General features: G+C 67.6%; 3 protein-coding genes across 8 annotated transcripts; 1 reads left to right on the top strand and 2 right to left on the bottom strand.

Moving 5' to 3' along the window:
- The first annotated feature begins 31 nt into the window (after positions 1–31).
- CDT1 (chromatin licensing and DNA replication factor 1) lies at positions 32–2,701 on the top strand. Of its 3 annotated transcripts, none has more exons than XM_055146009.1 (10): positions 32–278; positions 357–446; positions 516–649; positions 974–1,171; positions 1,275–1,420; positions 1,495–1,595; positions 1,673–1,861; positions 1,954–2,091; positions 2,160–2,361; positions 2,437–2,701. In XM_055146009.1, the coding sequence occupies exons 1-10, from the start codon at positions 57–59 to the stop codon at positions 2,598–2,600; spliced, it is 1,584 nt and encodes a 527-aa protein (XP_055001984.1). In that variant the 5' UTR covers positions 32–56; the 3' UTR covers positions 2,601–2,701. The 3 variants fall into 3 exon arrangements, with proteins under 3 accessions (XP_055001984.1, XP_055001983.1, XP_055001986.1); XM_055146008.1 differs by having other exon boundaries at positions 971–1,171; XM_055146011.1 differs by lacking the exon at positions 357–446 and having other exon boundaries at positions 971–1,171.
- A 142-nt stretch (positions 2,702–2,843) lies between these two features.
- Positions 2,844–4,293, bottom strand: APRT (adenine phosphoribosyltransferase). Of its 2 annotated transcripts, XM_004600487.2 has the most exons (5): positions 4,135–4,293; positions 3,955–4,058; positions 3,400–3,533; positions 3,239–3,317; positions 2,844–3,153 (listed from the first exon to the last, which is right to left on the bottom strand). In XM_004600487.2, the coding sequence occupies exons 1-5, from the start codon at positions 4,212–4,214 to the stop codon at positions 3,011–3,013; spliced, it is 540 nt and encodes a 179-aa protein (XP_004600544.1). In that variant the 5' UTR covers positions 4,215–4,293; the 3' UTR covers positions 2,844–3,010. The 2 variants fall into 2 exon arrangements, with proteins under 2 accessions (XP_004600544.1, XP_055001780.1); XM_055145805.1 differs by having other exon boundaries at positions 3,400–4,058; positions 4,135–4,179.
- A 1,020-nt stretch (positions 4,294–5,313) lies between these two features.
- GALNS (galactosamine (N-acetyl)-6-sulfatase) lies at positions 5,314–13,445 on the bottom strand. Of its 3 annotated transcripts, XM_004600805.3 has the most exons (14): positions 13,243–13,445; positions 11,759–11,882; positions 11,598–11,672; positions 11,400–11,502; positions 8,865–9,008; positions 8,070–8,136; positions 7,869–7,996; positions 7,649–7,788; positions 7,466–7,569; positions 6,778–6,914; positions 6,548–6,650; positions 6,197–6,318; positions 5,914–6,031; positions 5,315–5,655 (listed from the first exon to the last, which is right to left on the bottom strand). In XM_004600805.3, exons 1-14 carry the CDS (start codon positions 13,363–13,365, stop codon positions 5,569–5,571), a joined length of 1,575 nt encoding a protein of 524 aa, XP_004600862.3. In that variant the 5' UTR covers positions 13,366–13,445; the 3' UTR covers positions 5,315–5,568. The 3 variants fall into 3 exon arrangements, with proteins under 3 accessions (XP_055002229.1, XP_055002230.1, XP_004600862.3); XM_055146254.1 differs by lacking the exons at positions 11,400–11,502; positions 11,598–11,672; positions 11,759–11,882; positions 13,243–13,445 and having other exon boundaries at positions 5,314–5,655; positions 8,865–11,389; XM_055146255.1 differs by lacking the exons at positions 11,400–11,502; positions 11,598–11,672; positions 11,759–11,882; positions 13,243–13,445 and having other exon boundaries at positions 5,314–5,655; positions 7,869–7,954; positions 8,865–11,389.
- Positions 13,446–13,456: the final 11 nt, after the last annotated feature.

Below are 13,456 nucleotides of genomic sequence, written 5' to 3'. Positions count from 1 at the left end.
CGCCCCACGCCCCGCCTGCACCGCGCCCGGACCCCGCGCCCCGCGCCCGCCTCCCCATGGCGCAGCGCCGCCTCACCGACTTCTACGCGCGCCGCCGCCCCGCGCCCCCGGGGTCCGCCGTCCCGCGCGCCAAGCCGGCCTGGCGCACGCCGAGCCCCGCCAAGTTGTTGCCCCGCACCCCGGGCAGCAGCCGCAAGCGCGCGCGCCCGCCCGCCGAGCCCACGCGCGACGAGCCCGCGCCGCCCGCGCGCAGGAGGCTGCGGCTGCCGGCCGCCGAGGTGAGCGCGCGGGGCGGGCGGGGGGCGCGGCGGGGCGGGGGGCGGGATCGGTCATCTCATCACGCGAGGCTCCCGCAGGTCCCAGAGCGCAGCCCCCCGGCCGCCCCCAGCCCCCCGCAGCCCCCTACCCCCAGCAGAAAGGCCGAGAGAGCCGCGCCCGAGAACCAGGTGAGGCGGCAGGACCCGGCGGGGCCGCGAGGGAGGGGGCCGGCCCACTGACAGCGCCCCTGACCACAGGTCTCGGCCCAGGACCCCTCCGAGCTCCGGCGGTGCCTGCAGCGGGCCCGGGAGCTGGGCGCCCGGGCCCGGGAGCTGACGGCCCACACCGACGATGAGGACAGACCCCCAGCCGCGGAGGCCGTGGAGTCACGGTGAGCTGGACAGAGGGCCGGGCGGACTCGGGCCCACATCTCCTGCAGGGGCAGCGTGGACAGTCAGTGTGTCCTGTCCATGCTCCAGAGCTACATGGGGCTGGTGGGTTGTCTGCTGCCTGTGGACAGGCTTATATCTGCCGCCTCTTGCCAGGCTCTCGGGCTTGTCCTGTGACCCCTTAGAGCTCGGGTCACAGTGAGCTGGGTCAAACCGGTGTCCAGTGCCCCGTGCCGGTTTGTGGCTGGACACCGAGCCAGCCAGAGGCCCTCCCCTGCCCGGGGCCGGGGGTGCCTTCCCTCAAGGCTGGCTTTCCCCGGCAGCAGCCAGCAGGCCTTGCCCGCCTACCAGCGCTTCCATGCCCTGGCCCAGCCGGGCCCCCCGGGCCTGGTGCTGCCGTACAAGTACCAGGTGCTGGCCGAGATGTTCCGCAGCGTGGACACGATCGTGGGCATGCTGCACAGCCGGGCCGAGACCGCCACCTTTGCCAAGGTCCAGCGCGGCGTGCAGGATGTGCTGAGCAAGTGAGCCAGGACCGGCAGAGCCGGAGGCTGTCGGGGGGCTCCGGGGCCCGGCCCGGGTGCTCCTGCTGCTCTGACACCCCCCCCCCCCCCCCCGGTCTCCCAGACGCTTCGAGGAGCACAACCTGGGCCAGATCAAGACCGTGTACCCCGGCGGCTACCGCTTCCGACAGGAGCGCGGCGTCCCCACCTTCCGGGACGGCGGGAAGAAGTCCACCTACCAGCTCACCATCGAGCCGCTGCTAGAGCCTGGTGAGTGGGGCTTCGCGGCCCACCAGCGTGGCCCGGCCCTGGCCCGAGGGACTCAGGTCTGACTTTCCCCGCAGAGGACGGGGCCGCGGCCCCCCGGCTCACGGCCTCGCGCCTCCTGCAGCGGCGCCAGGTTTTCAGCCACAACCTCGTGCAGCGGGTCCGGGAGCACCACCGGGTGAGTTGCCGTGGGGGGACTGGCACCTGGGTACACCCGAGGGGGGCGTCCAGTTCACCGGTCTCCCTCTGCCACAGGCCTTCCTGGCCTCGCTGGACCCCCCGATGGTGGTGCCCGAGGAGCAGCTGACGTGCTGGCACCCCCGCTTTGACGTGGACGGGGTCCCCGACATCGAGCCTGCGGAGCTGCCCCAGCCGCCCCACGCAGAGAAGCCGGCCACTGCCCAGGAAGTGCTGTCGCGGGCCCGCAGCCTGCTGTCTCCCAAGGTGGGAGGGACCAGTGTGTGGTGGGCATGTGGTGTCTGGGGCAGAGGGAGGGCTGAAGGCCGAAGCCCCTGACCACCTCGACCCCTGTCCAGATGGAGCAGGCCCTGACGGCCCTGGCCCAGCGCACAGCCCAGGCCGACAGCCCCGCAGCCCCCAGCCTTCCGGCACCTGCCTCCCCGCCCACCACGCCCGCCGCCCTGAAGGGGGTGTCTCAGGCCCTGCTGGAGCGGGTGAGTGGGGGGAGGGGGAGGGGGTTTGGTGCTGGTCACCGCCAGCACTCACAGCCGCACCCCCACAGGTCCGGGCCAAGGAGGTGCAAAGGCAGCTGGCACGGATGACGCGGCGGCCAGAGCAGGAGCAGCGGCTGGAGCGGCTAGAGCGGCTGCCCGAGCTGGCCCGGCTGCTGCGTGGCGTCTTTGTGGCCGAGCGCAAGCCAGCACTCGCCATGGACGTGGCCTGTGCCCGGATGGTGGGCAGCTACCGCTCAGCCATGAGCCCCGGTATGTCCCCGTCCTCCTGGGCACAGCCTGGGCACCTCCCTGGGCTCGCCCGCCTCACCCGCCCTCTCTCTGCAGAGGAGATGGAGCGGCACCTGCGCCTTCTCTCCGAGCTGCTGCCCGACTGGCTCAGCCTGCACCGCGTCCGCTCGGACACCTACGTCAGGGTGGACAAGGCGGCGGACCTGGCTGGCCTCACCGCCCGGCTGGCGTGCCTGGCACGTGCCGAGGCAGCGCTGTGACGTTGTGAGTGGACAGTCCCACACCGGGAGGAGGTGCACGCTGGCCAAGGGAGGCCGGCCTGCCTGCCTGCAATGTGTGCAAATAAAGTGGTTAAACTGGAGGCGTCTCTGCTTGGGGGTTGGGGTCCAGACAGGCTCTGTGGGGCATGGGCAGGGCACAGGCGCCCGCCCTCAGAGGCCGGTCCCATACGCCTAGCTGCAGGCACGCGCCTGCCGCCCAGTCAGCTGGACAGGAGACAGCACTTTAGCAAACAAACCATTTATTCCGTCTGGGTTCCCGACTGGACCTGCAGCCTGGGGCTGGGCACTTCCTGAGCCCCAGGCGGCCCAAACCTCTGGCCCCAGACCAAAGTTCCAAGTGGGCAGCCAGCGCCCCCTGGTGGCCGGCGGGGGCCTGCAGCTCCAGGCGGTCAGTCGAACTGTAGGAGGGAGAAGAAAGGCACGTTGCCCAGCTTCTCCCGGCCCTTCAGCGAGGTCAGCTCCACCAGGCTCACGCACTCCAGCACGTCGGCCCGCAGCAGGCTCAACAGCTCACAGGCAGCGCGCATGGTCCCTGTGGGAGGCGGGCAGCCGTGAGGCCCGGCTCCAGGCAGGGGAGGGAGATGGGCTGGCCACCCCGCGGCTCACTGGGGCCTCACCGCCAGTGGCGAGCAGGTCATCCACAACCACCACCTTCTGCCCCGGCTCCAACGTGTCCTTCTGGATTTCCAGTTCGGCCTGCAGGAGGAGAGTGGCGGCTGCTGTGAGCACCTGGGTCAGCGTCCTGGGCTTTGCCACCCGGGCCGCTCTGCCCACTCACCTTCCCGTACTCCAGTGTGTAGGAGACAGACACCGTGGGGCCTGGGAGCTTGCCCCGTTTCCGGATGAGCACACAGCCCAGGCCCAGCTCCTGGGCCAGGGAGGGGCCAAACAGGAACCCACGGGAGTCCAGGCCTGTGGAAGGCAGCCCGCCAGGGCGTGAGGGTCCTCCCTGGGCAGTTTGCGGCCCAAAGGCCAGGGATGCCTGTCTTCTGCCAGGACGGCCAGGCCTTGACCAGGGAGGGGCCAGGGCCTCAGTCTGCGGCACGTGGCCTGGCTTCCTGACCGCTAGGACACAGGGACGGGTCAGACACACCCAAGGCATGTCCGATGCAGTGCCTCCAGCTCGGCCCACACGTGGGACCCATCGGGCAAAGGTCCTGGTCCACACCGCTGTCCCCGGGTCCATGTGGGCCGTTCAAGGCAGTCGGGCATCAGCGCTCCGCATTCCCTGGGCCCTGGCACCCGCCAGCGCGTCCCCGGCAGGGCAGGGGGCCCCGCCCGGGACCCCTGGCCACCTGCAGGCCCGATCCCGCGCCCGCGCGGCCCCACTTGCCCGCGATGTAGTCGATGCGGCCGTGGCTCTTGCGCAGGTGCCGCGCCAGCAGGAGGATGGCGGCGCGGAAGGAGTCGGGGTCCTTGAGCAGGGGCGAGATGTCCCTGCACGCAAGCACAGCCCCGTGACCCACCTGCGAGCGGCGCCCCGCCGGACCCGCGCCCGCAGCCCGCGCCGCACCTGAACATCACGCCCGGGATGGGGAAGTCGGGGAAGCTGCGGATGCGCCGCGCCACCAGCTGCAGCTCGGGGTCCGCCATGGCGAGTCCGCGCGCGTCCGCGGGCGGGCGGGGCGGCGGCGACGCGCCTGCGCGGGGCGGGGCCGAGCCAGGAAGGGGGCAGGGCCAGTCAGGAAGGGGCGGGGCCTATCCGGGAAGAGGGCGGGGCACAGTTAGGAAGCGGGCAGGGTCGCGCCGGGAAGAGGGCGGGGCCTAGCCGGAAAGAGGGCGGGACCAGACCCGAGGGGCGGGGCTCGACCCTCAGTCTTTCCTACCATAAAAAGAAGCATTCCTTCTGGTTTTTGGGCATTTTAAAGACCCAGGGAAGGTGGGAGGAGCCCGAGGTGCGAGTCAGCGTTCATAAGATCCAGCCTACTGCGTGCTCGCAGGCAGACCTGCGGGAACCCTCGCGCGGTGTGATGGTTTTGGCCAGGCGGGGAGTGCCAAGAAGGTTTCGTGGGCGTGTTTGGGCGCCTCCCCCTCCCCCTACACCTCTGTTGCTTCCGGGGGGGGGGGTGCTGGGCTGAGCCCCTGATGTTTGGTGCATAAGCGTGCAGGGCAGACACGCAATGAGCGGTCCCGGGTAGGAGCTAGGTTAGGGAGCTGGGTGGACAGGGTGTGGCCCACCCAGAGTTTGTGCCTGGCCCCTGATCAGCCATACTGGGAGATGGTGGGCTGGGTGCTTGGGCCACCCCCCGTCTGAGGTAAGGCAGTGACCCATATCAGCCTTGCAGTCGTGTCTCCAGCCCCGCACCCAGTGTAATCTCGAGTGCTTGCCCCGCGTGTGTGAGGCCCTGGGTTCCATCCCCCAGGGCTGGAGGATATCTCTGAGCGTGAGCACAGGCATAACGTGCAGGAGAGGCCCAGGTTCAGCCCCTGATACCCCGTGCCCCACCCACTGCTGGGTGTGGCTCAACTCCCCCACCAAAAGTGATTTTTAAATAAAACACTAGTTTAGCTGGAGAGACGGTACAGCAAGCAGGCTGTTTGCCTTGCACCCGGCCAACCTGGGTTTATCCCTGGTACCCTGCATGCTTCCTTGGGCACTGCCAGCAGCGATTCCTGAACAGAGCCAGGAGTGAGCCCCACGTAGCCTCTGATCTGGCCCCCCAGCAAACAAAAACAGAGACACCAGAGCTAAAATATCAGTATTTTTCCCCTAGAACTTTCTTCAAGATTCCAGAAGTCTCACAACATGGGCCTGAGCCCAGAGGCCTTGCAGGGCCTGGTGGAGCAGAGGCTGCTGAGTGCCGTCCCTGCCTCCTCCACTCTTGCAAGACGGCTCCGTAGAGGTCACAGTCCCAGGGGCTGCTGCGGGGCAGAGAGGCCAGGGCAGGCCTGGAGGTGAGGAGCCTCCGGTGCTGGCTTTCCCGTTTGGCCAGAGTTCACGCCGTGGCTAGTGGGGCCAGAAGCACTTCTCAAGGGCAGACTCGGGCGGCGTCAGGCACTTCCCCAGCTTCTCACAGCCGGGGGGTGCCCAGTTCTGGGGGTGAAAATTCAGAGCAAGTGGTCAGCCTACTGGGCTCTCCAAGTACAGGAAAGCCTGCGGCGGGCTGGATGGGCGGGGCCGGGAAAGGCGTGTTGGGTAGGCGGGGCAGAAGAGGTGGTGTTTGGTGGGTGGGGCGGGGCTGGGAGGACACTGGTGGAGTGCACAGGAGAGGCTGGTGCACCGGGCCTTTCTCCCAGGGGCCAGTGCCAGCCAGCAGGCCGGTGCCCTTCCGCCCCAGGCCTCTGCACTCACCATGGCCGCGCGGTCACACACGTTGAGTTGGGGCTGTCCTGGGACCAGAGTGTCCTGGTGCTGTTGCACGAGTGGGCTGAACCTGCTCAGGGCGGCCTGGTACTCTGCGCTCCCGAAGCTGCAGGATGGCCACTGTCATCCCAGTGGCACTGGCCCTGACCAGGCAGGGTAGTGGACGCTGGGTGGGGGCGCCCCGGGTCTCCCACAGGACAGAGCCACTGCTGGACAGCTTGGGGTGGGTACCAGGACCTGGACACCTCTGCAGCGGCGTGGCTAGTCTCACCTGAGGGGGAACCTCTCCCCGGGGTCACGGCCCAGGTGGAAGATCAGGGGCAGTTCCGTGTGGTCCTGCTGCGTGTGTGTGGTCACACCCGACACATTCTGCCCCGGGCAGAAGTCGATGCCCTGAGGGAGGCCAGGAGTCTGAGCCGCCCGCCCCTCTCCCCACCCAGCAGTGCCCCCACCCTGAGGGGCCCCGCAGGAGCCAGGGCAGAGCTGACCTGGCCTGGCCAGCACAGTTGCTTTCCCATCAGGCGGGTGGGGATGGAGACCCATGGTCTACTCACCGTCCAGCTGCTCCCGGTCCCTGCTGGGAGTGTCAAGCACAGGCCCGGCTGGGACCCAAGCAGCTCACCTTCCTAAACTCCTCCCAGGAGTTGGTCCAGGTCCAGAAGTGTGCCTTGTACTGGCCCATGGTGACGGCCATCAGTGTGTTGCCACGGTAATAGAAGATGGACCTGTGTAGGGGGAGTGGTCTCAGGAATGGGAGACCCCAGCAGGGCCAGCACACGGTCCTACAGGGAGAGGGCGCTGAGGTCTCCCCTACCCCTGCAGCAGGAGGGACAGGGAGGGGCCAGGACCCACCTGTCGGTCAGCTGGCCATGCAGCAGGGCCGGGAGTAGGTCCAGGCCATCGATGGGCCGGTCACTGGGCGGCTGCAGGCCCGCAAGGGACAGGCTGGTGGTGAAGAGGTCCATGATGGTGCCCTGCTGGTGGCTCACCTGTAGGGAGGCGGGGGCTTTGCTGAGGGCCACAGGGTGTGAAGGGGTCGTAGGGGGGCCACCTTGGCCCAGGGTACCCCAGCAGGCAGGGACACAGGGGCTCTGTCGCCACGGCCCTCACTGTCTGCAGAGCCCTGGGGGGCATGGACTGGAGGGACCCTCAGGCCCCTCCACTCTGGGCCGTGGGGACGGCACCTCTAGGAGGCAGGAGCCCTGGAGCCCTGATTTTCACCCGGTGGGGGGCCCCAGGGGCCGGGCAGCTGGACGGCCAGTGACAATGCCACCCTCCAAGCACTGCGGGGAGACGCCTGGAGCTAGGGCCGATGGTGCCTCACCCTGGGGTTTCCAAGGCCTGAATCCAGGGGCCATCCCGTTTGTGGGACCAGGACCCAGCCAGGGTGGCAGTCCCCTCCTCTGGGTTCCTGTCTGGCCCCCACCCCACCAGACAGACAGACAGGCTGCGGGGCCGCCAGGCGGGGGCACCAGAGCAGGGACAGCCCCACCTCGGGCCCCCACAGGCTGTGAGTGGCAGAAGGGGCCTCCCAGCCCACCTGGCCCGCGGGGATGTGGCCGGGCCACCAGGCGATGGCGGGTTCCCGCATCCCGCCCTCGAAGGTCGTCTGCTTCCCACACAGGAAGGGCCCGTTGCTGCCTCCTGGGGGAGAATCACTGGCTCAGGCCACCGTCCCGGGGTGTCCTGCTGGGCAGTGCCTGTGCCCGGGCTGCAGACCCGCCTTGTCTGGGCGCGGACACCAGGGCAGCGCCATTGTCAGAGGTGAAGAAGACGAAGGTGTTCTGGGCGATGTCCAGGTCCCGCAGCAGCTGCAGGACCCTCCCCACGCCGTCATCGATCTCCCGGACCGCGTCCCCATACCTGCGGCACAGACCTGCGTCGGGCCCTGGGCCTGGCCCGCTACCCGGCAGCCCTGGCCCCTCGGCGCTGCCCGTCCTCACCTTCCACGCTGGCTGGTGCCCAGGAAGGGCCGGGAGGCGTACACGGGGGCGTGCGTGGCATCCACCGCCCAGTAGAGGAAGAAGGGCTGCGGGGAGGCCTGCTGCCTCTTGATAAAGTCCAGGGCTTCCTGGCGAGAAGCCACACTCTCGTAGGCCCCCAGAGCCCCCCAGGCTGCCCCAGACCCACCCAGGCCCCCGCACCTGCAGGTATATCTGAGTGAGGTTGGACTCGCCGGTCTCCAGGTTGATGGGAAATTCCTCATAAAACCTGGAAACGGGCCAGAGCCATACTTCAGCGGGGAGGGTGTCTGCCTTGCACGCGACTGACCAGGGTTTGATCCCCGGCATCCCACAGGGTCCCCTGAGCACAGCCAGGAGTGATTCCTGAGTTAAGGGCCAGGAGTAACTCTGGGCATTGCCAGGTGTGACCCCCCAAACAGAAACAAAACAACACCTAGAAACAAGACTGGGGAAAGGACAGGGAATGCCTCTGCCAGGCATGGGGCTGGCCCCAGTGTGCTGGTCCATCCCAGCATGGTAGACCCTCCCCCAGGGGTGATCCCTGAGCACAGCCAGGGGTGATCCCTGAGCACGGCCAGGAGTGATCCCAGAACAGAGCCAGGAGTGATCCCAGAACAGAGCCAGGGGGGATCGCTGAGTAGAGCCAGATGAGGCTCACAAGCCAAAACCAAACCCCTGAAAACAAGGTAGAAGCAGAGAGACGGGTGCGAACCAGAGCAGGCCAGCCCCGACCCCAGGCACGGACCCTTGGGCCTCCTGTGTGCCAGTGTTGGGAAAGGTCTGTCCGACTAGGGGACTGGCCAGGGGGCTGTGCCACAGGGTGCAGGAGAGAAGGTTCTAGAGCAGAGGGCAGTGGGCGCATGGACAGCCTGTGCCTGCGCCATGGCCCTGGCTCCCGGCACGGGCTGCTGCCCTGGGCCTGCGCTCTCCCGCGGCTGCCGAGACCTCCCAGGCCTGCTTCATGCACGACGTTACCTGCCGACCATCTCCCAGTCCCTGTACACGGGGAGGTTGGGCCGAGCCCTGTTGTCATAAGGTCCGAAGTGGCAGTTGGGGGATCCAAACCACTCGTCAAAGCCGTGCCTCAGCGGGTGGAACCGTGGCCTGTGGCCCAGATGCCTGGAACAGAGACCCAACGCAGGTCGCCCTGAGGCGCCCGAGCATGTGTCCATGGCATGACCGTGAGAGCACAAGCCTGGGCTCTCACCCTGGCATGGGGGCTTACCGAGGCCCACGGCCACAGAGGGTGTGTGCACACAGGGGCGCGCGGACACAGAGGGCACATGGGCACAGAGGGCGCACGGGAACAGAGGACGCATGGACAGAGGGCGCGCGGGCACAGGGCACACGGGCACAGAGGGCGTGCGGGCACAGAGGGCACACGGCCACAGAGGGTGTGTGCACACAGGGGCGCGTGGGCACAGAGGGCACATGGGCACAGGGCGCACGGGCACACAGGGTGCGTGGGCACAGAAGGCGTGTGGGCACAGAGGTGTGCGGGCACAGAGGGCGCGTGGGCACAGAGGGCACATGGGCACAGAGGGCGCAAGAGGGCACATGAGCACAGAGGGCGCGTGGGCACAGAGGGCACAAGAGGGCACATGGGCACAGAGGGTGCATGGGCACAGAGGGCACACGGCCACAGAGGGTGTGTGCACACAGGGGCGCGTGGGCACAGAGGGCACATGGGCACAGGGCGCACGGGCACAGAGGGTGCGTGGGCACAGAAGGCGTGTGGGCACAGAGGGTGTGCGGGCACAGAGGGCGCGTGGGCAGAGGGCACATGGGCACAGAGGGCGTGTGGGCACAGAGGGCACATGGGCACAGAGGGCGCAAGAGGGCACATGAGCACAGAGGGCGCATGGGCACAGAGGGCGCACATGGACAGAGGGCACACGGGCACAGAGGGTGCGCGGGCACAGAGGGCACACGGCCACAGAGGGTGTGTGCACACAGGGCACATGGGCACAGGGCGCACGGGCACAGAGGGTGCGTGGGCACAGAAGGCGTGTGGGCACAGAGGGTGTGCGGGCACAGAGGGCGCGTGGGCAGAGGGCGCATGGGCACAGAGGGCGCGTGGGCACAGAGAGCGTGTGGGCACAGAGGGCACATGGGCACAGAGGGCACATGGGCACAGAGGGCACATGGGCACAGAGGGCGCAAGAGGGCACATGGGCACAGAGGGCGCGTGGGCACAGAGGGCACAAGAGGGCACATGAGCACAGAGGGCGCGTGGGCACAGAGGGTGCATGGGCACAGAGGGCGCGCAGGCACAGAGGGCGTGCTGAGGCTGAGGAGGGGCTGAAGAAGGTTGCCAGGACTCTCCCAGGTGACATGTCAGCAGTTTCACCCTGCTGACTCCCCTGCCCAGTGCTCTGGCTGCCCCCACCCACACTCGGTCTGTGTGAGGCAGGAGGGAGCAGGTCTCCAGAGATGGACTCACGGTCTGGCTGAGCTGGCTGTCACGTGCGTGGCCAGAGGGGGGCACAGGCCGAGCACAGGGTTGGCCCAGCCCGTCCTGTAGCCAGGTGCTAAGGTCCGCACCCTCTCCCGTGGTACTGCCTCTTCTCAGCGGTGCCTAGCTGGGGTCCTCACACCCGCAGAATGAGAACAGCCCTGTCCAGTGGGGCCAGCAGTCCTGGGCACAGGCCAGCTCAGACCCTGGCACCGCAGCTGAGCAGCTCTGCTCAGACACCGTGCTCGGGACAGCACAGGATGTCCCTCGGGGGCCAAGACAACCCCGAATCACCATGTCTCTGCTGGGTACATGGGCAGGGAGCCATGGGGAGACTGGGCTGGGCTGGGCCTGGGAAAGCCATGTTGACCAGCACCTGCAGCTGGGCCTTGTTTTTCCAGAGGGTTCTAGAAAATTCTGCTGTGATGTGGTCAGGACCTCTGCTCAGACCACTACTCACAAGCTCCGAGAGGGGCCTTTGTGTGGCCTGGACTCTGTGAGCCATGGCACATGGCATGGCCTGCCAGCTCTGGCCCGAGCACTGTCCCCACCTGCTGTCACTTGGACAGGCCAACTCCAAGGCCTGTCATGGCCACGAGACACCACCATGCACTGGACCCAGAGCCACCCATGGTGGGGCCCGAGCTGCAGCGGTCCCGGCAGCCCTGCTCCTAGTGTGGTGAGGCTGAGGAGATCCCACCCCTTGTGCCAGGGTCCACGGCAGGTGAACTGGCACAGACGTGACCCAGAGTGATCTCCCCTCCAGGCTTCCAGGCGGTGGCCGGGCAGGACAGCTCTCCAAAGTGGGGTGCCTCCTCCGAGCACCCCCTGGGAAGCAGGCAGGGTCTCCAAGAGCCATGATGGGTTCTGGGCTTGAGGCTCCCCGAGGGGCACCATTTCATGCCCACCTGGGCTGGACAGGGACGGGGTCCATGTGGGAACTCAGAGACGTGGCCACACAGCCCTGTGCCACAGATGGGTCCCTGGGTGAGTGGGGCAGAGAGGAGGGAGGGCGGAGCACGGAGCCCTCCCATCGGGCAGCCCTGGCCACTCACCATTTGCCCACGATCTTGCTGACGTAGCCAGCGCCTTTGAGAAGCTCGGGCAGGAGGTGCTCAGAGTCAGGGATGCCCCCCACGATCTCCTGGGGCGTGTAGGCTGGAAGGGAAGGCACTGGAACACCCTGTCCCTTTCTCAGCGGGCGGGCATGAAGGGTCTCCGTGGCACCTCCAGCCCCTGTGGACAGACCCTACCGTTTCTGGCGTGCCCATTGGTGGTGTAGAAGCCGTTGCGGATGGGCAGACGCCCGGTGAGCAGGGCTGCGCGTGCTGAGGGAGGAAAGGAGCTCCAGGTGGGGGCGAGTCCCGGGGCGGGGCTCCACGGGGGTCCTTCTGCCCTCGGGTGCAGCACTCACATGGGGAGCAGAGGGGGTTGGCCGTGTAGAAGTTCGGGAAGAGCATGCCCTCTGCGGCCATCCGGTCCAAGTTTGGAGTCTCTCTGGAAGGTTCTCCGTACACCCCCAGGTCGCCCCAGCCCATCTGCAGATGAGAGCGGGGGGGGGGGCAGAGCAGGGCGGCCTGGAGTCGGGGGCGCAGATCCAGGAGGACTCCACAGAGGCTCTGCCACAGGCCCGAGGCCAGGCAGAGGGCCACAGGCGCCCGGACTGCCTACAGACTGGGGACTCAAAGGGGCCCCAGTCATGTGTCATGTCTGAGGATGGGGGGGTCACAGGCTCAGAGGGGACTGGCTCCACACGACCAGGCTAGCGAGAGCCCCCCCAAATCTCCCCACAGACCCCAGAGCTGCAGCCCCGACCTCCTTCCTTCCTGTGGGCTCTCAGTCTGGGCAGGCGGCACCTCCCCCTTGCTGCTGACTTGAGGTGCATGCTGGAAGCCCACCGCCCAGGGGCAGGCTGCGAGGGCCTCCAGGGTGCCCCCTAGCTGAGGTGCACATGCACCCCCCAGGCCCCACCACAAGGCAGAATCGCAAGTCACGCCTGATGGGGTGGGGGCACAGCTCCTGGGAGAAAGGAGCACTGGCTGCATGCCAGGGCCCCCAGAAATCTGGGCATCATCCGTGCCAGTGCAGGTCCAGCAACAGGTGGAAAAGGGGCAATGGGGGGACCAGTTGCTTTGATGACCCTAATACACCCCCACCTGCATTACATGGATGTGATCAATAGCTCCATTACCCTAATAACACCCCATGCCTTCATTACACTAATTTAATCAATACCTTAATTATCCTAATACACTCCAGACATTCATTACACTAATATAATCAATACCTTAATTATCCAAATAGACCTCGTACCTTAATTATCCAAACACACTCTATACCTTAACTATCCTAATATAGGCCATACCTAACTCACACTAGTGGGCCCCCCCACGTTAAGGAACCCCAGAGGGCCTGTGGCATCAGTTCAGCCCCATTGCCAGCAGAGGCTGTGAAGGTGCCAGGAGCTCAGCACCAGCCCCCGAGGCTGGGCTGTGAAGCCTCGGGATTCCCGGGTGTTATTTTGTATCGGGGCTCGGAGGACAGTCCTGGCAGAGATGGGGAACACGTGGTGCAGCGGGCCAGGGGAGTCCCGGCCCAGCTACCCTCCCTCTGAGCACCGGGCAGTGGCCTCGGGGGTTGCCAGGCCCCGGGGTGCGGGCGACCAAGGCCCTCGCCCACTCAGGCCTGCCCCTCCTGGCTGCCGCTGCCCGTGTCCGCTGGCCTTTGGGGAACTTCGCGCTCAGCGGGGAGCCGCGGGGAGCGTGGCTGTGCCCTGCCCACGCGAGAGGCCGCCCCGGGCGGACCTCGACCCCCACAGGCGCGGGAGCCCCGTGTGGCAGCCTCCCGCGGACGGCCCGGGAGTGGGGGTCCCGCGAGGGCCCGGCCGCGCTAACTCACGTCGTCCATGAGCAGGAGCAGAATGTTGGGGGCCCGCGGGGCGCCCGCCGCCCTCGGCTCGCGGCTCAGCGGCAGCAGCAGCAGCAGCAGCAGCCGCCACCGCGCTCCCGCCGCCGCCGCCATGGGACCACGCGGGCCCGGGACCCCGCGCCACCGAGCCGCCAAGACCCTCTGCCGGACCGGCCGAGTGACGGGCGGGGCGGGGCGACGCGCT

The sequence above is a fragment of the Sorex araneus genome, chromosome 8, assembly GCF_027595985.1.
Source record: "Sorex araneus isolate mSorAra2 chromosome 8, mSorAra2.pri, whole genome shotgun sequence".
Classification (NCBI taxonomy): domain Eukaryota; kingdom Metazoa; phylum Chordata; class Mammalia; order Eulipotyphla; family Soricidae; genus Sorex; species Sorex araneus.
Note: the sequence above shows the minus strand (reverse complement) of the source record. Positions and strands in the feature narration are given on the sequence as shown.

Excerpts from the sequence above, each read along its gene's own strand:
- CDT1 (XM_055146008.1), top strand. The coding sequence starts at position 57 with ATGGCGCAGCGCCGCCTCACCGACTTCTACGCGCGCCGCCGCCCCGCG. Across the intron at positions 279-356 it reads TGCGGCTGCCGGCCGCCGAG|GTCCCAGAGCGCAGCCCCCC; the intron begins GTGAGCGCGCGG and ends AGGCTCCCGCAG. Across the intron at positions 447-515 it reads GAGCCGCGCCCGAGAACCAG|GTCTCGGCCCAGGACCCCTC; the intron begins GTGAGGCGGCAG and ends CCCTGACCACAG.
- APRT (XM_055145805.1), bottom strand. The coding sequence starts at position 3,807 with ATGGACCCGGGGACAGCGGTGTGGACCAGGACCTTTGCCCGATGGGTC. Across the intron at positions 3,318-3,399 it reads ACACACTGGAGTACGGGAAG|GCCGAACTGGAAATCCAGAA; the intron begins GTGAGTGGGCAG and ends CTCCTCCTGCAG. Across the intron at positions 3,154-3,238 it reads TGACCTGCTCGCCACTGGCG|GGACCATGCGCGCTGCCTGT; the intron begins GTGAGGCCCCAG and ends CGCCTCCCACAG.
- GALNS (XM_055146254.1), bottom strand. The coding sequence starts at position 10,225 with ATGTCACCTGGGAGAGTCCTGGCAACCTTCTTCAGCCCCTCCTCAGCC. Across the intron at positions 6,915-7,465 it reads GCCACATCCCCGCGGGCCAG|GTGAGCCACCAGCAGGGCAC; the intron begins GTGGGCTGGGAG and ends GCCTCCCTACAG. Across the intron at positions 6,651-6,777 it reads CATGGCCAGCTGACCGACAG|GTCCATCTTCTATTACCGTG; the intron begins GTGGGTCCTGGC and ends CCCCCTACACAG.